The sequence below is a fragment of the Mercenaria mercenaria genome, chromosome 5, assembly GCF_021730395.1.
Source record: "Mercenaria mercenaria strain notata chromosome 5, MADL_Memer_1, whole genome shotgun sequence".
NCBI classification, from domain to species: domain Eukaryota; kingdom Metazoa; phylum Mollusca; class Bivalvia; order Venerida; family Veneridae; genus Mercenaria; species Mercenaria mercenaria.
In genome coordinates this window covers 47,441,419-47,463,332 of record NC_069365.1, presented here as the reverse complement: position 1 = coordinate 47,463,332, position 21,914 = coordinate 47,441,419, and the positions used below count along the sequence as shown (strand labels likewise).

At 36.5% G+C, this 21,914-nt stretch overlaps 1 protein-coding gene across 1 annotated transcript in view; it reads left to right on the top strand.

Annotated features, from left to right (window-relative positions):
• LOC123557141 (copper-transporting ATPase 1-like) overlaps positions 1-21,914 on the top strand; it is a 96,530-nt gene that overhangs the window by 51,654 nt on the left and 22,962 nt on the right. The window contains 10 exon segments of the mRNA XM_045348426.2: positions 2,030-2,242; positions 3,055-3,218; positions 4,685-4,846; positions 7,448-7,527; positions 9,738-9,984; positions 10,374-10,607; positions 11,288-11,428; positions 13,539-13,647; positions 17,394-17,518; positions 19,051-19,185. Coding sequence (XP_045204361.2) covers positions 2,030-2,242; positions 3,055-3,218; positions 4,685-4,846; positions 7,448-7,527; positions 9,738-9,984; positions 10,374-10,607; positions 11,288-11,428; positions 13,539-13,647; positions 17,394-17,518; positions 19,051-19,185 — 1,610 coding nt within the window.

The window sequence follows — 21,914 nt, the reverse complement described above, 5'->3', positions numbered from 1 at the left end:
TATACCCAGAGAGGTCTTCATAGGGTCTACCTTCACAGTCAGCAGTCAAAAGAATTACCATATTATGACTTATAATTGTGTCAATGTGACATTAAACCACAAAGAAACAAAACCTCAAAGATATGCCCTATTTAAAAAAATTACCATCCAAACATCAAGATAGTCCAGCGTGTTTCCTCCTCTGACAACATGCGTTTGATCTTGTTGTTTGAATGTCACAGCATTTCAGTTATTTAAAGTAAATTATTAAAAAAAAAATTTGGAAAACCACAGGTCGCCCAACACAACATAAATGAAAATGTTACATGCTTGGTTTGAATGAGCGTTTTCATGGACAGTAGTGGAAATGCAAGCTACAGTCTTCGCCCTCTAGCCCCGGTTTGAGCAGATGCATTCATGGCTTGAAGTGGCTACTTAAATAATTATATTACCTATAGATATAGCAGACATAGCATACATGTGCTTATTTATCATGCAGGCAAATTCACAACTTATTATGTTATGTGATAATTACTTTGAACCAAATTTATGCAATTTGATTTTTCAAAAACAGAATGAATGAAGATGAATTGTTAAAATTTATTAAGGAGAATGTGCTTGAAATGTAAATTTGACAAAAAATCGTTAGACAAAACAGCCAAGCCTTCTAAATGGCATTTGTATTTAAAATTTGCTTGAAGATATTTATTAATCGCCTGTGTTTCATTTTTTTTGTGGGGAAGATTTCAATCAGGCTTCTATTAAATTTTAAGTGTTTGATGAGACTGTTTGCATTTAAAGTTAGATCACATTCAATGGTAATGAAAAAACATTGAAAAATGCTTTATGATTTTTGTACATGTCATCAAAAATTGATGAAACTGTTACATATAGATATAAAAAGATAATGAAAAATTTTCTTTGGATGAATAATAAGTTAAAAATCCTAGTTCATTATGACAATGTCATGTAATAAAATCTGTGTAAAGTATAGAACTGAACCAAGCAACACAAAAGCAGACTTTGTTTGACCGAGTCTATTCATGATAGGTGATGTAATGTGCAATACCCTTCATGCCCGCTAGTGTAGGTTTAAGCAGACACCTATTTCCAGTGATTACAATAAAATGGAATGTTCTCCATAATCCCAAAGAACCGGAAAATATAAATACAAGGAATCCAAGTGCAGGGAGAATTTTTACAGCCATCACATAGCACTTAAGGCCTAGTGTTGTGATAGTTGATCAGTCTTTGAAAATATGGAGGCATATAACTTAGTGATAGTACCTAATTTTTTTTTTCTCAGAACATAGGTGTGAAGTGAGAAAGCTTTGAAATGAATGCAATTAAATGTCCAAATATTTCTCAAAAATAGGTAATTATATTTAAAATATTTTTACCATAATCATAATGCATACTGCATAGTAATATTTAGCATTTAATATTTTCATATAAAAGAAAATTTTGTGATCAAGGAAATTCTCTCCATGGACATGATGATAGGGACATAATGGGGTGTATTTCATTTTACATTCAACAGTGTCAGATCTGACTTGCTAAATAATGATCCATTATACTGTTCACTAAAATATAGAACATCAGGAACAGTCCGATAACCTTCAAATATATGCTGTAACAGAATTCAGATATTTAAGCTCTAACCAGGACTCGAACCCAGAACCTCTCACACCTGAGACAGGCACTCTACCGCTTTGCTATAACAGCCGAGTCTATAGCTAGGCATTGTTAGTGCTCTCTTATTCTCTACCCGACCACATTATGTTTTGATCACCTGGTGCAATGTATGTTCTCCATGACATGTGTTGCACTACAGTGTGCACAAAGTTACTTTTTTTCTCCACCTTTGATTCATGTGGGGAAGTTATTAGGGAACAAATTAGTACTGGTGCAGAATTCAGGAACATTGGCTAGGTCAACTGGCTGCTGTTACATAATGAAATGTTGTTGAAAACAAATCATTAAAACCTGTAAAACAACTTTAAAACGTTATATGAATGAATGCTGTAACACATTTGAATTTCTATTTTAGAGGACACAGGTGGAAGTCTATCACCAGCAGAGGTTGATTTTAAGCCCAGTATGTCCAATGGTACCTTGCAAATTGACCCCAAGAATGCAAGTGCGAGGTATAAGCCGGGAACCAATGAGGAGGAAGAATACGACAAATGTTTTCTCAAGGTCACTGGTATGACCTGTGCATCATGTGTTTCAATCATTGAAAAAAATCTTGTCAAAGTTGAAGGTATGTTGCGTTTTTGTGTTCAAGAGTATAAAACTTTGTTTGGAAACTAGTCTCAAAATACCACCCTTTCATTGGTTATTTTCAAATGTATGCTTAGAAACAACCAATCAGATGCTGGAGTTAAGCGACTGGTCTTCAAACTCCAATATATAATCTTTGTACCAGAGTTTTAATGTGTCTTATTACATGACATGATTTGAAGCATAGTCAGTGGTGCTGAAGTAAACCTGACTCCTTACGTAGAAGAGTAGTTTTAATCTTGGTGAGAACAGAACATAACTGCTGATACCACAGTCCTTTAGTTAATATTGAGAAATTTAGCGTAGAATGAAATTAACACTTCTTTGCAATTAATAGATAATATGATTATGTTTTAATTTTCTAAATTTGGCAGTCATTAACAACAGAGTAAAGCATAGAATGCTCCAGGTTTTGTTTTTTTTAATGTTTCAGCCAGTATGATTGGGAAAAATTCCCTGTAGATTTAAATTTTCAGTTGTTTAATAATGGGACAGTTGGGATTCTAATATGTAATCAGTAATCAGGTTAAAATTGTTATCTTCTGGCCATGAAATGTTTGACAACCAGCTTCAGTGAAGTATATTGTTTTAGTGAATTTGGTATGTTGTGAAGAGATTAAGTGAACAGCTTATTTCTGAAGTTTTAAAAATGTGCAAGTGAAAGTGATAAGATGCAGATTCTACACACCCGTCTATTTGCAGGAAAATAAGGCCAAGTTAGATATAATGTTAGGCCAAATTGGATGTAATTATTTCATTATCCAGTGTGAGTCATTTTGCTTATTGTTGCAGGTGTGAAGTCTGTGATTGTTGCGTTAATGGCCCAGAAAGCTGAAGTGAAGTATGATGCATCGTATGTGTTACCTTCACAGATAGCGAACAAAATCTCCGGCCTCGGTTTCAATGCCTCTGTGATAGACTCGGAGACGGCGGGTCAAGGCACCGTGGAACTTAATGTAAGTACCAGAATGGTTAGACTGGCTCCTGTCCCAGTTTGCTCTAATTTACATATATCAGTTTTCTTCATTAAGAGGGAAGTTACTTCAGCAGGTTGTTTCTACATTGACATTTTAATTGCCCCTGGCTCAGGCATCAGATAAAACAGCTATTTTAGCTCTAGGCTTAAAATTTTCTTATAAAATGTTTGCAGTATTTATATAAAAAATAACCATGAAGCCAGGGAGCCAGGCTACAGAACACCTTGACAAACTTCACAGATAGCAAACTAAGTTGCTAGTCTCGGCTTAATTAAATGCCGCTGTGCTAGACTTAAAGACAAAGGGACAAAAAGGAACTGTAGAACTTCATGTATACACTGGGACAAAGTGATGTGTTGAAAACTTTGTTGGCTGTTAATCCCGAGGCGGCAGGTCTGAATCTCGATAGGAGTAATTAACATGTATACCTATAGAAACACCAGTACCAGTTTAGGAAGTATAAGCTAGTAATATTTTGTTAGTGGAAGACTTTTTATTAAAGAATTTTTTGTAATTAGTATGACCTGAACTAACTGGGCAAACAGATATTTTCTAGTAAAAATGAGAAGTCAGTGACCTGACAGCTGTTGTCAGTAAACTAGGTAAATTTCAAGTCAGTTATTGGTGTAGCAACTTTTACTACAGCGAGTAATATTCTTGTTCAGATAATTTTTTTTTAAACATGTCAGTAGTTCCTATGATACAGAGTTACAAAACTTAAATAAAGTATCAACAGCACGCCCGCTTAGCTCAGTAGGGAGAGCGCAGATCTACTAAACACAGGGTTGTGAGCTCGATCCCAGTGTGAGGCATATGTTCTCCTTGGCGATGCCATAAAAAACATTGTGTCCGAAATCATATGTCCTCATCCTCTGATTCATGCGGGGAAGTTGGCAGTAACTTGTGGAGAACAGGTTTGTACTGGTACAGAATCCAGGAACACTGGTTAGGTTAACTGCTGGCCATTACATAACTGAATAAAGGGTATTAAACCCAGAACAACAAAAATATACATAAAGTATCAATAGGTATGTTGTTCTACAATGGTGCCTGCCCACACCTGAAATAATGTTAAGAGGGGTACTTAGAATCTTGTACTGTTTCACCATATAACCTAAATTGTGCCAAATGACTAAAATGCATACAGAACATTCCTAGAAATGATTTGTTATTATTGCATGAAAACATGCAGTTTTATTAGGCAGATTATTGTCCCTGTGAGCTAAAATGAGCTGCGCCATGAGAAAACCAACATAGCGCGTTTGCGACCAGCATGGATCCAGAACAGCCTGCGCATCTAGTCAGGATCCATGCTGTTTGCTAATGGTTTCTCTCATTTCAATAGGCTTTGAAAGCGAACAGCATGGATCCTGACCAGACTGCGCAGAGCAAATGCACTATGTTGGTTTTCTCATAGCGCAACTCATGTACCTATTTCATTGTAGATAACTGGGATGACATGTGCATCTTGTGTTCATCTGATAGAGTCGACAGTACAGAAACGAACTGGGGTGATCAGTGCTCAGGTTGCCTTGGCAACCAGCAAGGGAAAGTTTGTCTACAATACAGAGTACATAGGTCCGCGAACAATCATTGAAATTATACAGGTATTTACTAAAGGTTTACTGTATAAGATTTTATTAAACAACTGCCTGCTTATCTGAATAGGGTGAGCGCAGATGTATGGATCGCAGGGCTGTGAGTTCGATCCTCGGGTGAGGTGTATGTTCTCCATGAAGATTTGATAAAAGACATTGTGTCTGAAATCATTCGTCCTCCACCTCTGATTCATGTAGAGAAGTTGGCATTTACTTGTGGTTTAACAAATTTTTACTAGTAAAGAATCCAGGGACACTGCTTAGGTTAACAGCCCGCCCCTACATAACTTAAATACTATTGACAAACAGGGTTAAACTCAAAACAAACAAACAGATTTATTTAACAAAAAATTTAAATGTCAGTAAAAACTGTCAGATACATTGGGTCACCTTTAAAGAGAATGGTTTGTTAGTGTCACCTGCAGTTTTATCTGTTTTGTAACCGGGAAGTTTACATTTAAGCATGATCTAAACATTACATACTTTAGTTCTCAGTCATGTTGTCATGGCAACATAGAAGAATAGGTTGTTACATAGATGGTAGCCATCACTGTCTCATGTGAAACCGTTTAATCTGGTGGTCTTTGATCAAAATGGCTATTTCATTGGACTATGAATTTGTGAATTTTATCCTCTGAACATAAACTGAATTGAGATTTTACTTCTTTTTAAGGACCTGGCCTGATTTCCCGGGTTGACTCAACAAGGAAATAAAAAAAAAAAAAAAATGAATATTTATGATTTAACAGTGTTTTAAAGGTGAACAGATTTAATTTTTCATTTTATTTTTCATTTTACATTTATGGAGGCTGATCAGGGGCTTGTAGAAAGTCATTGACTCCTACTTTAGGAATCCACTGTTTTAAAGGAACTTCTAGGCCTTCATCACAGAAGTTAGGAGATTACATTATGATTTTGGTTGATTTGACTTTCCTTAAGTGCCTGGTGATGATTGTGAAAATACCCATATATTAGTATAGTTTATACTAATTTATTTTGCCTTCATTGTGATGAAAGCTTCAAGCTTATTTGAACTACTCTCGAGTCCACTTCCTGGAAAAACCAGTACTGGTGTCATATGAGAAGGCATATGATCGTGGGTGCAGTGGGTCTCGAACCCATGATGCTCTGGTTGAGCAGCCAACACCTTAGCCACTAGACCACTGCTGCCTTTTACCCATACATTGGTTCTGTGTTTTTAGCTTAGCTCACATTGTGATCACTCATCGTCGGGCGTCCGTCTGTAAACTTTTACTTTAAACGACATCTTCTCATAAACCGCTAGGCCAATTTCATCCAAACTTCACAGGAATGTTCCTTGGGTGAAGCTCTACAATTTTTTTTTCAAAGAATTGAATTCCATGCAGAACTCTGGTTGCCATGGCAACCGAAAGGAAAAACTTTAAAAATCTTCTTCTCAAAAACCATAAGCCCTAGAGCTTAGATATTTGGTGTGAAGCATTGCCTAGTAGACCTCTACCAAGTGTATTCAAATCATGACCCTGGGGTCAAAATTTACCCCGCCCGAGGGGTCATATGATTTTACATAGGAAAATCTTAAAAAATCTTCTTCTCAAAAACCAGAAGCCCTAGAGCTTAGATATTTGACATGTTGCGTTGCCTAGTGAACCTCTACTAAAGTTGTTCAAATCATGACCCTGGGGTCAAAATTGACCCCGCCCCAGGGGTCACTTGATTTTACATAGATTTCTATAGGAAAATCTTCAAAATTTTTTAAAAAATAAACCAGAAGGCCTAGAGCTAAGATATTTGACATGTAGCATTGCCTAGTGGACCTCTACAAAATTTGTTCAAATCATTACCCCCAGGGTTAAATTTGACCCCGCCCCAGGGGTCACTTGATTTTACATAGGAAAATCTTCAAAAAAATTCTAAAAATAAACCAGAAGGCCTAGAGCTTAGATATTTAACATTTAGCAATGCCTTGTGGACCTCTACAAAATTTGTTCAAATCATGACCCCCCGGGGTCAAAATTGACCCCGCCCCAGGGGTCACTTGATTTTACATAGGAAAATCTTCAAAATTTTTCTAAAAATAAACCAGAAGGCCTAGAGCTTAGATATTTGACATTGTAGCATTGCCTAGAGGACCTCTACAAAATTTATACAAATCTTGACCCCCAGGGTCAAATTGACCCAGCCCCAGGGGTTACTTGATTGTACATCGGAAAATCTTCCAAAAAATTTCTAAAAATCATCAGTTTGCCATTTGAAACATGTAGCTCATATTACTCAGGTGAGCGATCCAGGGTCATCATGACCCTCTTGTTTTTAATTCTGATTATATTTAGATTGTAAAGTCCAATCAGTGTTAATTTATATAATATATATATATTATATGATAATAATAATGTTAAAATATTTATATTAGAATTCTGTTTTAGCCAGTGCTTTTACCCAAGTTGAGAGGCATGAAAGGTATTGCACATTTCATTGCCTCTCATGAAAAGAAGAAGAACTAAACATAAGTCTGCTATAAATTTGCTATGTTTTGAAGGGTCGTACCCAATGAAAAAATGGGATGCTTTCAAAATTAAAAAAAAAAAGCATTTGTAGTGTTAATTATTAGGTTTTACCATACATTTTCAGGGTCTTGGATTTAAAGCATCACTATACACAGACCATGACAACAATGCTTCAAGATATGATCACAGAGATGATATTAAACGGTAAACTTTTTAAATATTAAGTATCTGCGAGAATGTATCTGCATCAAGAGGCAATACTCATGTACTTTTTTTTTTGAACTGCGGAATTAAAGCTTTGACCATAAGTACAGATGTTTCTGAGTTCTCATATTGTTAGGTATAGCAGAGTTTTCAATAACTTTCTTAAAATTTTTGAAAACTTCCACAATATTTTCTGTTTATTTGTATGTTATGTACAACATACTGAAGTTTCAATGTCCAACTTTTTAACAAGAGTACTATAATGAATATGCTTGACAGGATATGTTCTTCACTGTATCATTATAATATTTTTTTAATATAATATTTAGTCTTAAGTTTGCAAGAAATAAATTAGTCATTGAATAATTAATTGTTAAACATTTTCATGGAAGAGAATGGGATGTGAAACAGGATGGAAAGATAGACAGAGAGATATTGATTTTCAGTTTATTATCATCAGTAACAATCAAATTGAATGTTGACAGCATGTTATGATATTAATGAAGATATTTTAAGCACTACGTGTTTAGTACTTGGCTGTATATGGTTAGTAGGCGAGTTTAGATTGAAAAAAAAAAATAAATAAGCATACCTTCTTATATTTTTGTCGCGGTCCACTGACCTAAGGTGGAGCCTCTGTGGCTGAGTGATTATGTTCTGTGACCTTGAATTATTTGTCCCTTTCGTAAGCAGTAAAGTTTAAATGCCTGCAAGGGATGTAGAATTTTTTCAGGAGGGGAAGTGATCCTGCTGGCTTATGGAAAGATGGTGGTTCTGTCCAGGAACCTGACTATGCATGAAATAATGCTTGGAGGGGCCCCTGGGAGTCTTCCTGCACCAATATATCTGGAGCAATGCCATATGACTTAAATTTTGTCCTTGTAAAAAAAAAACCTGACACATTAACTAAATTTCACCAGACAATGATCATGTGATTCCGTTATTGTGCACTTTTAACATTTAACTGTAGTATACATTTTTATGGCCAATAAAACTGGTATTAAACAAAACACAACCAGAAATGTGTAAATAAGAAATGTCATTGTGACATTTCAAAAGCGTCAAACAACATACAGTTGTGGTTAAGTTTTATGTGTAGTTTATTTTTTCTTAAAATAACATTTTCTGAATCAAGAATTATATGTTAAGGAACAAAGTGCAGCTATTTAGATGTTTGTTTTTTGTCCTGTTTTACTTAAAAAAAAAGAAAAGTAATACACAAAAACGGGCCTACTACAGCTTTGAATTTAGTTTTATAGAAGTCATAAAAATTGCCGAAGTATTCACACCATTAAGAACATTTACAATACTTCTTATAGTGTTTTAGAAATAAAAAAAAGTATTGTTCCCTTTGTAGTCATAGAAATACAGTCAAACTTTGTTAGCTGGAACTTGATAGGAGCCACAAAATTTGTTCAAGTTACTGGTAGCTCAAGCAGTCAAATGAAACACAATATGAGCCGTGCCATGAGAAAACCAACATAGTGGCTTTGCAACCAGCATGGATCCAGACCAGCCTGCGCATCCGCGCAGTCTGGTCAGGATCCATGCTGTTCGCTAACAGTTTCTCCAATTCCAATAGGCTTTAAAAGCGAACAGCATGGAGCCTGACCAGACTGCGCGGATGTGCAGGCTGGTCTGGATCCATGCTGGTCGCAAAGCCACTATGTTGGTTTTCTCATGGCACGGCTCATATAGGGATTTTGCCGGGTCGTGACATCAAGCTTGAGGGAAAGATGGTGTTAGAATTATCCAAGTTTAAATGAATGAAATTTGACTGTACTGCTTTTAAATGCCTGTGCAATTCATGTTCTCTGACCATACAGTCCTTTTCCTTTATCTCACTTGAATGGGGGGGCCTCTGTGGCCGAGTGGTTAAGGTTGTGCTGACTTCAAATCACTTGCCCCTCACTGATGTGGGTTCGAGCCTCACTCGGAGTGTTGAATTTTTAATGGGATCATGTAGGGAAGCCATCCAGCTGGCTTATGGAAGGTCGGTGGTTCTACCCATGTGCTCGCCCGTGATGAAATAATGCATGGAGGCGCACCTGGGGTCTTCCTCCACCATCAAAGCTGGAAATGTCGCCATATGACCTGAATTGTGTTGGTGCGACGTTAAACCCAACAAAACAAACAAGCACTTGCATGGGTATGTTAGAAAAATATATATTTAGAAATGCTTATATGCTGGCATAATTTTTACCACACAGGTGGAGAACCTCATTTTTATGGTCCCTGATATTCGGAGTCCCAGCTATGGCCATAATGATGTATTTCATGTTCGCACCGGCGAAAACCGAAGATCATGACGGCATGGTTTCAGATAACAGCTCAAATGTGACGGAGACTACCACACGTAAAATGATGAGAACTGGTGGTCATGGCAACCAGATAATGCTTATTCCTGGTCTCTCATTGGACAATATACTCATGTTTATATTGGCTACACCTGTACAGGTGGGTGGTTTCAATGTGATTTAAATTTTGTTTGTTTGTACAATTGATATGTAAGAATAACTAACAGATATGTAAGATATACAAATACATGTATAAGTTTTTTTCCTGTTTATTGTACCCACGTGCCTGGTTTTATATGTAAAGCACCTTTGAATGTGTTTATCTAGAAAAGGGTGCTATATAAATCTAGTATGATATAATATATATGTAGTTTGACTTTTATTTTAAAATTTCTAAGGTTTTATCTTAATTGTTGTTAAGTTGGATCATTCCTTTTCATCTGTATACATCACTTTTTACTAGTCTTGACAATCAAGAAAATATCAGACATTGTTAGATATTCATTGATGACAAGTTTCATAAAATAACTGATTTTATTCATTTTTCAGTTCATCGGAGGTCGGTACTTCTACATTCAAGCCTACAAAGCCCTAAGTCACAAGTCTGCAAACATGGACGTTCTCGTTGTCCTGGCAACCACTATATCATACGTGTATTCTGTCTGTGTAGTCCTTGCTGCTATAGGACTGCATGAACCATTCTCACCGATGACATTTTTTGAGACCACGCCCATGTTAATGGTGTTCATATCACTGGGTAGATGGTTGGAGCATATCGCTAAGGTAAGGTGTATTGTCATGGAAGTAATTGCAGTAATGAAAAAGATTTGAAGGAACAAAGAAACCTTGCACTGATGCCTAAAAATCATATCATTTATGGTGGTGGTTCTATATGTTGTTATAAACTGTTCTATTATGGAAGTATGCATAAATTCTGTAGTGTAGATTATTTGCGTGACTTTAGGAGTGCAATATTTATCCGCAAAACAACATATGCCTATTTCTCAATAAGAACTAATAATCTTATTATATAACATTTTCTGTTATATATTATATACATTAATTTTCGTTCTATAGCCTAAATAAGATTTAAATCATTGATGGTAATCAAGTTTTTAGTTTATACTAATTTATTTTAGCTCAGTTTTGATTATTTGAACCACTCTGAAGTCCGCATCCTGGAAAAACCAGTACTTGTGCCTTATGAGGTCATGGTCGTGACCCCAGTGGGGCTGAAACCCATGACCCCTGGGTTGAGTGGCTGACACCTTAACCACTAGACCACCACTCTCTTAAATAAAGTTTTTAATGAGAAAACACTCATCAAAATAACATTGCAAATGATATCACAAATCCAGTGTGAAATTTAAAGATCAGTATGAAAAAAGGGTATTGACCCTTAAGACTGTAACTTAACTGAGTTTTTAAGATCTGTGCGCAATAAGAAATTTACTTAATTACAGGGTAAAACATCGGAGGCCCTTGCCAAGTTGATGTCCCTCCAAGCATCAGAAGCTCTCCTAGTGGTGCTGGATAAAGAAGATACTATCATTAATGAAAAAACCATATCTGTAGATCTCGTTCAGAGGGGTGATATCCTCAAGGTAATCCTTTGATTTCTTATAAAATTTGTATATATTTTAGAATTTTGCTACATAATTCTAGTTGAAGTTTTATATATAGGGGCCTCCATGGCCTAATGGTTAATGTCACTGACAAATTACTTTGCTTGGGGTGTAGATTTGTTCATTTGAGGAAGCAGTCTAACTGGCTGAAGGAAGGCAGGTAGTTCTACTCATATGCCCACCAGTGATTATCCTGGATGTACCAATTACCGGTGTATTAATGATTGATATTCCACAATACATGACATTTGATTCATATGCTTACTAAAATTAAACTCACTTTTAAGAAAAAAGTATTTTCTTTTCATTAAAAGTTAATTTTATTCACATGGGAACAGAATTATCGTCAATAATAGGTCATGTTTTGACCTACCATGGTCGCCATCTTGGATGTTTACAGTTACCTATTACCGGTGGAATTGTGGGAAATAATGCTACTGCATTAAACTTCCATCCAGAAACACAAAAATAACAAGTAAACACAGCTAAAGTTCTGGCTACTGATTATTTAATCTGCTGTGGAAAAGAACAGTATATTATATACATATAACATGAATAAATAAATGAATAATATCCAAACAGCACTTGTCCCTTTTTTGTCAAAATCAGATAAACAGAATTATCACATTCAGTGATGATTTAAAGACTCATCATGACTCATTTTAAAACTTCACAGCACAGCATATTTCAAGTGTGACCAATAAACCACACTTTCACACTTTAGCTTGTAACTGTAATGAAATAACAAAAAACTTACCACATGCTAACATGCACACAATAGTTGAATGAAATTTGATTTCTCAGTTCTTAACAACGAAAAGTGGAAGTTTAGTCCAGTATATTGTTCATCAAAAAGGCGCCAAAAAGCGCAATGTGTGAGCAGTGCTTGATGAGTCATTACAAGAGGAAACTCCTTCTGTCACTTTTTTCTGGGAAATTATTCATAATTCATCGAGTGTTATTGAAGTTTATCAGTAAAGTACACTGAAAAAAACATATTTCTATCAAATCATATAGAATAAATAAATAACTTACCTTACGAAGGACATATTTCACGGAAGATACACTTGACGAATAGTCGTGTAATTTTGTAAACAAAGGATTCCGGAAGTGCTCTTCAGGAAGTAAATATTCGAGATTTTCGGATTGCACCGGTAATAGGTAACCACCGGTAATAAGTGATGTGGGGATACATAATGCCCGGAGGGGTGCCTTGGGTTTTTCTTTACCATCAAAAGCTGAAAAAGTTGTGATATTCCTAAAACAGTGAATGGTAATAGATTGGAGACAACTTGTATAGCTTTTGACGGAGGTTGCATTTCCGTGATGATAAAACCACAAGTTTGGAGACCAGTCCAATTATGGGAATGCACCCTTGCCATTGGACGATTTCAAAATTGTGCTTCTGATTGACCAGTCGGGGAGTTTTGTGACTTTTTTCTAAACACAGCTTTTTAACATGTGTCACAGGGGTCATGAATTTGATGCTCAGCTGAGGCAAATGTTCCTTATGACAGTCTGAAAAAGAAATGATATTACATGGAAAGTCATTTATCTCTCACTTCATTTCAAGGAAAGTTCTTGTTACTTCTTTACAACATTGGAGAATTGGCAGCCTTTTGTGAAGCAAACAGTTATATAAATGAAAAAGTGCCTAAAATAAAAAAAAACCCAGATCTTTACTTATTTTTACAAAATACATTGAAACCCCTCTAAACCAGAAACCCTGAATAACAGAAGCACCAAATGTTTTGGTCCCGAAATTGGGTCTTCTTATTTCATTAGAGAAAAATACCCCTGTTAACCAGAACTCGTCTATCCCAGAAACCGAACAATTTTTTCAGACCCAAGCTTTATTTATCAAAACAGAATTACCCTTTAAAACATAACAATTTTAACAGAAATGCAATTCAGTATTTCATGTTATTAATCCCCACATTCCAGTGTCAGTTTTAGATGTCACAAAGACTAATGAAAAGAAACAAATTGCTCAGAAAATTGTTTTCATATTAAGTGTGTATTGATTTATCATTTATGCACCTAGCAACTATTTTCAGGATTGTAAATATTATGTAATGGTTGATTTCAGGTTGTGCCAGGTGAGAAGGTACCTGTAGATGGGAAAGTTGTCCACGGTAGTTCTACATGTGATGAGTCACTTATAACTGGAGAGTCTATGCCTGTTGTGAAGAATGTTGGTAAGACATGTTCAGCTTATATTATGATTAAACTAGTAGTTTAGGATAACCTTTAGCCTGCTAAATTTCTAAAATGAACTGGCTCATCATTCAATTTGGACAGTACCACTTATTAGTCCCCTACTGGTTGAAAACCAGTTTCGGGGACTATAGGAATGCGCTTTTCGGTCATTCCGTCATTCTGTCATTCCGTCCGTCCGCAATTTCGTGTCCGGTCCATAACTCTTTTATCCATGAAGGGATTTTATCATTACTTGGCACAAATGTTCCCCATGATGAGACGACATATCATGCGCAAAACCCAGACCCCTTGCTTAAAGGTCAAGGTCACAATTGGAGGTCAAAGGTCAACAGGGCTTTTTTCCTGTCCGGTCCATAGCTCTCCCATCCATGAAGGGATTTTTATATCACTTGGCACAATGGTGCCTCATAATAAGATGATGTGTCATGCACAACTTTCAGACCCCTAGCTCAGAGGTCAAGGTCACACTTAGTAGTCAAATGTTAACATGGCATGAACAGGGTCTGTTTCGTGTCCGGTCCATAACTCTTTCATCCATAAAGGGATTTTAATATTACTTGACACAAATGTTCCCCATGATGAGACGACGTGTCTTGCGCAAAACCCGCACCCCTGACACAAAGGTCAAGGTCACAATTGGAGATCAAAGGTCAACAGGGCTTTTTTCCTGTCTGGTCCATAACTCTGTCATCCATAAAGGGATTTTAATATCAATTGGCACAATTGTACGTCATAATAAGATGATGTGTCATGCACATCTTTCACAACCCCTAGCTCAAAGGTCAAGGTCACACTTAGTAGTCAAATATTAACATGGCATGAACAGGGTCTGTTTCGTGTCCGGTCCATAACTCTGTCATTCATTAAGGGATTTCAAAATAACTTGGCACAGATGTTCTCCATGATGAGACAACGTGTCATGCGCAAATCCCGGAGCCCTTGCTCAAAGATCAAGGTCACAATTGGGGGTCAAAGGTCAATAGGGCTTTTTAGCTCGACTATTCGAAGAATAAGTAGAGCTATCCTACTCACCATGGCGTCGGCGTCACACCTTGGTTAAGTTTTTCGTACCAGTCCACATTTTGACAAAGTCTTTTGAGATAAAGCTTTTAAACTTTCAACACTTGTTTACCATCACCATGACCAGTTATAGGCAAGAGCACATAACTCCATCAAGGATTTTGGCTGAATTATGGCCCCTTTTGACTTAGAAATCATGGTTTAGTTTTTCGTACCAGTTCATATTTTGACAAAGTCTTTTGAGATAAAGCTTTGAGACTTTCAACACTTGTTTACCATCACCGTGTCCAGTTATAGGCAAGAGAACATAACTCCATCAAGGATTTTGGCTGAATTATGGCCCCTTTTGACTTAAAAATCTCTATTATTTTTCGTACCAGTTCATATTTTGACAGAGTCTTTTTAGATAAAGCTTTGAAACTTTCAACACTTGTTTACCATCACCATGTCCAGTTATACGCAAGAGAACATAACTCCATCAAGGATTTTGGCTGAATTATGGCCCCTCTTGACTTAGAAATCTTGGTTAAGTTTTTCGTACCAGTTCATATTTTGACAAAGTATTTTGAGATAAAGCTTTGAAACTTTCAACACCTGTTTACCATCACCATGTCCAGTTATAGGCAAGAGTACATAACTCTATCAAGGATTTTGGCTGAATTATGGCCCCTTTTGACTTAGAAATCTGGGTTAAGTTTTTCATACCAGTTAATATTTTGTGTAAAGTGTTTGACATATGGCTTTGAAACTTTTATCACTTGTTCAGTATAATAGTCTCTATCTGTATGAAAAAGAGTACATAACTCTGTCATCTATTTTGGCTGAATTATGGCCCTTTTTGGATTTGTTCTGTTTTAATACAAATCCACATTTTGTCAAAACTATTTGACATATTGCTTTTAAACTTTGAACACTTGTTTATCATCATGATTTCAATCTGTAGGCAAGAGTACATAACTCTGACAACTAGTTTGGCTGAATTATGGCCCTTTTTGGACTTTGAAATTGGTTCACACGTTGCTATTTACTGCAAGACTTATCGAAATCCACAGATACAGGAACATTGTTTGTCTAATCTTGTTTTTTCTTTTGTCTCAATATCTGTGGTAATATTTTGACCCCATTCTTCAGTCAATTCTTCGAATAGTCGAGCGCGCTGTCATCCGACAGCTCTTGTTTCCTGTCCGGTCCATAACTCTGCCATCTATGAAGGGATTTTGATATTACTTGGCACAAATGTTCCCAATGATGAGACAACGTGTCGTGCGTTAAACCGGGACCCCTAGCTTAAAGGTCAAGGTCACAATTGGAGGCCAAAGGTCAATAAGGTTTTTTTCCTGTCCGGTCCAGAACTCTGTCATCCATCAATATACTTACAGTATTACTTGGCATAAATGTTCCCCATGATGAGACGACGTGTCATGCTTAACACCCAGAACCCTAGCTTAAAGGTCAAGGTCACAATTTGAGATCAAAGGTCAATCGGATTTTTTTCCTGTCTGGTCTATAACTTCGTGATGCAAAACAGGATTTAAATACCAGTTGGCACATTCCCCTGGATGAGACAACATGTTGTGCGCAAAGCCCTAAGGTCAAGGTCATACTTAGAGGTCAAAGGTCAAATTCCAGAATGACTTTGTCTGGAGCATTTCTTCTTTATGCATGGAGGGATTTCAATGTAACTTGGCACAAATGTTCACCACCATGAGACGAATTGTCTTGCGCCAGAACCAGGTCTCTAGGTCTAAGCTCAGACTTAGAGGTCAAAGGTCAGATTTAAAGATGACTTTGTCCGGACCATTTCTTCTTCATGCATGGAGAGATTTTGATGTAACTTGGCACAAATGTTCACCACCACGAGGCACACTTTTTTAGAATTACGTCCCTTTGATGTTACTATAAATAGATAATATTGTAACTTCTTTATTACTGGCCGTAGGGAAAAATCGAGACCACTTTTCTGTGGTACAACATGCATGTTACATCCAATATTTAGGTGTATTTTGATCTATCTCTACTTGGTAAAGATTTTCTTTTGGACTTACATTATATAGATTTTTTTTTTTTTTTTTTTTTTTTTTAGGATTAATTTCACTTTGTTGTTACTATAAATAACTTTTATGATAACTTTTTGTATAATTGGCCAGAAAAATTCCAAATGAAAACAACTGTATGTTTTTATATATGCAAATTTTAATCCAAGTGCTTTGTTATATTATATTGTATATATAGTACAATATTGTTTATACATCATTGGGTAAAAAATGAAGGAAACAGAAACTGGTGCAGTATAACTAGCAGCTGTGGGTGGGGCAGCAGTTGTGATACTTGAGGATTTGGGGGAAGACATTTTCTGAAAAGTATTATTTTTTTACTGACAACCTTTTCTCTCTGGGACATTGACACGTTATTCTTTAAATTCTGATTAAACATAATTATTGTCAGTTTTGTGCAAGTTATTAATGCTAAAACAGAATGGCAAAGGGATTTTACTAGGGGTCAGACCCTATGATATTCAACTTGTATTAACCTATTTTTCTGATCTCACAACTTAAAATGCTAAATTGATCATACGTAACCTCACCCAGCTTTGTAGTACTGTACCCGTCTCAAATGGACCACAGAAAGCAACACTAACACTGATTTGGTTGATTTAAGACCAACTCTTTTCCTTATCACTGTTACTATGTTTATTTTTTTGCAGGTTCGTCTATGATTGGTGGATCTATTAACCAGCATGGAATGCTGTTGGTTGAAGCGACACACGTTGGTTCTGACACAACTCTTGCTCAGATTGTGAAACTTGTTGAAGAGGCACAAACATCCAAGGTTTATAGTCTGAATTTCTATTTTTTTTAGTCTTTTAAAAAACCACATACACTCTTTTCTTTTGTTCTTTTATGAAGTAATAAAAAGGAATGGTGAAGAAATTTTCATCAATTGAAATAACCATGCGCCGTCTGTTAGCTGGTTTAACAAATTGTACAAACTTGTTTATTTTCATGTCTCTTTCACTGTACAGTACTTTTAAAATGATGTCTAAAGGCGTCTGATCTTTTGATATTCTGATATCTTTTTTAGCTCGACTATTCGAAGAATAGGGGAGCTATCCTACTCGCCCCGGCGTTGGCGTGAGTGTTAGCGTGAGCGTCACACAAACGTTGAAGTTTGGGTACCACCCCAAATATTTTCAAAGTCCATTGAGATATTGCTTTCATAATTTGCATACTTGTTTACCATCATGACCCCAGTCTGTATAAAGGAGGAGGCAACTCTATCAAGTATTTTGACTGAATTATGGCCCCTTTTCGACTTATAATATGCTTATTGTAATGTTAAAGTTTTACTCGTAGCTGATATTATACTATCAAGCACTGAGAATAGTCGAGCATGCTGTCCACTGATAGCTCTTGTTTGAGGATGGGATCTTTAGGTCAGAGGTCAAGGTCACAGAAAGAACTCAAAACAAAAAGCAGTTTTCAGTCTTATTAGTGAAGAAGGCTTGGGCTTGTGGCTGTCAAACTTAGTAGGATGATTGACTGTGGTCACTCAATGGAGATTTTTAGAATAAGTGGTAACTGATCAGTAAGTAGAGAATAATCAGGCCTAAGGACACCAGAATTCATAGCTTTATTGTCTATGGCCTTGTGCTATCAGGTTAAAGATCAAGACCAAAGTGAACTTTCTACTGAAAATTGTAAACTTTGTCACGTCTGACAGACCATCTTGGGAGAATATCATGGGTAGAACGCAGAACTATTGTTATTGTATGTAAATAAAAAACAAGATATAATAGTTTCACGCTCAGCCCTAGATATGTGCTGTACAAACAACTCTTGCAAAGAATTTCAAACATAGTAAACAATGCAGTGAATAATCTAAATTTACAACAAGCAAACATATTACTGTCGTGATTGTAATTTGAATGATTTGTACAATAGTCATGTTAGTGTAATTTTGTCATTACCAGGTATATTTCCATGTTCTTCCTTTATTAGGCCAGTGTTGAAGTAGGATATTTTAATGCAGTAAAAATAGTCATTACAAATTTCATTGTTCAATTTTGTGTTTTACTGATTTGAAATAGTTCAGAGAGATACCTGAAAAATGCCATGAGGGGCACCTGAGTGATGCTGAGAAGGGCACTTGAGTAATACTGTTAAGGGTCACCTGAATGGTGCCCAGGGGGCACTTGAAGATGCCCATATGGGATCCTGAATAATACTAGTGAGGCACCTGGGGGTCTTTCTGCACCATAAAAAGTTGTAAAGTTGTTACTTACCCTGAACTGTGTCAATATGACTTTAAACCCAGCAAACAATGATACAACATTCATATGTCAGTTCATTGCTATATTTCAGGCTCCAATTCAGGCTGTAGCAGATAAAATAGCTGGCTACTTTGTCCCTGTTGTCTGTTCGCTATCCTTCCTGACAGCGTTGTCCTGGATTATTGTGGGATATGTTGATGTGAAACTTGTTGAACCCCACTTTGAGGTGAGTTAAATTTTCTTGAGTAAATTTGATATGGCTGCCATTTTTTGCCAACTTTATGACTTAATATGTGACCCAAATGTTTTGGATGAACTATTAAGCATATTTAAAAAGTGTTTACTTCCAAAAGTGGTTGATTATGTTTACATAAAATTCCGCCCTCCCATCTAATGACATTCAACAATCTAATAACTGTTTTTCTTGAAAACTTGTTAAAAAGTTAAAATCCAGTACTTGTCCCAATGAAAAAGCCATTTTTGCTGACACTATGAACAGATTGCTTATCAGAATCTGATATATGTACACAAAATGAATAGGTAATAGTAAATGATAGTAATGAAATGAGCCATGCCATGGGAAAACCAACATAGTGGCTTTGCGACCAGCATGGATCCAGACCAGCCTGCGCATCCGCGCAGTCTGGTCAGGACCCATGCTGTTCGCTTTCAAAGTCTATTGCAATTAGAGAAACTGTTAGCGAACAGCATGGATCCTGACCAGACTGCGCGGATGCGCAGGCTGGTCTGGATCCATGCTGGTCGCAAAGCCACTATGTTGGTTTTCTCATGGCACGGCTCAAATGGTTAATGTTTGGCCCAATACTAATACATTACCTGTTACTTACACTCCTGATACAGAGTTTGAGATGTACTTAGGGGACATAATGTCTGGTGGTCTTTTGCATGTCTGTCCACATATAATCAAAATTGAAGAGCAAGCTAGAGGAAATATGTGCAGCTTTGATTTTATATAGGCACACCATAAGCTTTTTGTCTAAGCCCAACAGAGTTCTTCCCCTTGGCCCTATCTGTTTTTCTGTGTCAACATAATTAGTTTAATATACTATTTTTAGCCCACCATCATCAGATGGTGGGCTATTCAAATCACTCTGCGTCTATGGTCCGTCGTCCTTCCGTCCGTCCGTCTGTCCTTCCGTCCATCCTTTAACAATTTCTCATTATCACATCTCCTCAGAAACTACTGGGAGGATTTTGACCAAACTTTGTCAGAATGATGCATTGGTACCCTAGTTGTGTCCCCCTGAAAATCAGACTAGTTCAACAATTTTTGAGTGAGTTATGGCCCTTTGTTTATTTTTATAATTTACATAGATTTATATAGGGAAAAACTTTGAAAATCTTTTTGTCTAAAACCACAGATCCTAGGGCTTTGATATTTGGTATGTAGCATCATCTAGTGGATCTCTACCAAGTTTGTTCAAATTATCCCCCTAGGGTCAAATATGGCTCTGCCCGGGGGTTACATGGTTTACATAGACTTATATAGGGAAAAACTTTGAAAATCTTCTTGTCAATAATCTACAACATTCAAATTTGGACCACATGTATAGTTTTGAGTGGCAAGATGAACCTTGACATGAGTTCACCTTGATTTTGACCTAGTGACCTACTTTCACATTTCTGAAGCTACAGCCTTCAAATTTGGACCACATGCATAGTTTTGTGCACCGAAAAAAACTTTGACCTTGACATTGACCTAGTGACCTACTTTCACATTTTTGAAGGTACAGGCTTCAAATTTGGACCACATGCATAGTTTTGTGTTCAGAAATGAAATTTGACCTTGATTTTGACCTAGTGACCTACTTTCACATTTCTCAAGCTACAGCCTTCAAATTTGGACCACCTGCATAGTTTTGTGCACCGAAAAAAAACTTTGACCTTGACATTGACCTGGTGACCTACTATAACATTTTTGAAGGTACAGGCTTCAAATTTGGACCACATGCATAGTTTTGTGTACCGAAATGAAATTTGACCTTGATTTTGACCAAGTGACCTTCTTTCACATTTCTCAGGCTACAGCCTTCAAATTTGGACCACATGCATAGTTTTGTGTACCGAAATGAAATTTGACCTTGATTTTGACCAAGTGACCTTCTTTCACATTTCTCAAGCTACAGGCTTCAAATTTGGACCACATGCATAGTTTTGTGTTCCGAAATGAAATTTGACCTTGATTTTGACCAAGTGACCTTCTTCCACATTTCTCAAGCTACAGGCTTCAAATTTGGACCACATGCATATTTTTGTATTCTGAATTGAAATTTGACATTGATTTTTACCTAGTACCTACTTTCACATTTCTCAAGCTACAGCCTCCAAATTTGAAGCACATGCATAGTTTTGTATACCAAAATGAACTTTGACCTTGAAATTGATCTAGTGACCTACTTTCACATTTCTCAAGCTACAGCTTTCAAATTTGGACCACATGCTTGGACCACATGCACAGTGTTGTGTACCGAAATGAAATTTGACCTTGACTTTGACCCTGAGCTAGTCTTGAAATTTGGAACATTCAAAAATGGCTCAATGGTGGGCGCCAAGATCACTCTGTGGTCTCTTGTCTGTTTTTGTTTTAAATAAGGATATTAAAGTTGAAACATATCAGGGTAGTTGTATGCTTCACACTTTTATATACATCACTCCAAGGCCAGTGGAGTAATATCATTTGACCTCATTATTTAGGCAAATGTTTCTTTTATGTAAAAGGTAGCAAAAATGTAATACTCTGTGGAGCAAACTACTTGTTGCAATCAAAGTGGATTTAAGATGTTTTTTCTCCTCTATCTATATGTTAATACTTTTAAGCGATTACTTTACTTTGACCCTAGTATCTTTACTTTACTTAAAACTATTCTGCCTTTTGCAAGGCTACACTAAAGAAGCCGAAAAGGTTCCTCTATGCTTGCATTTCTCTTTTAAATT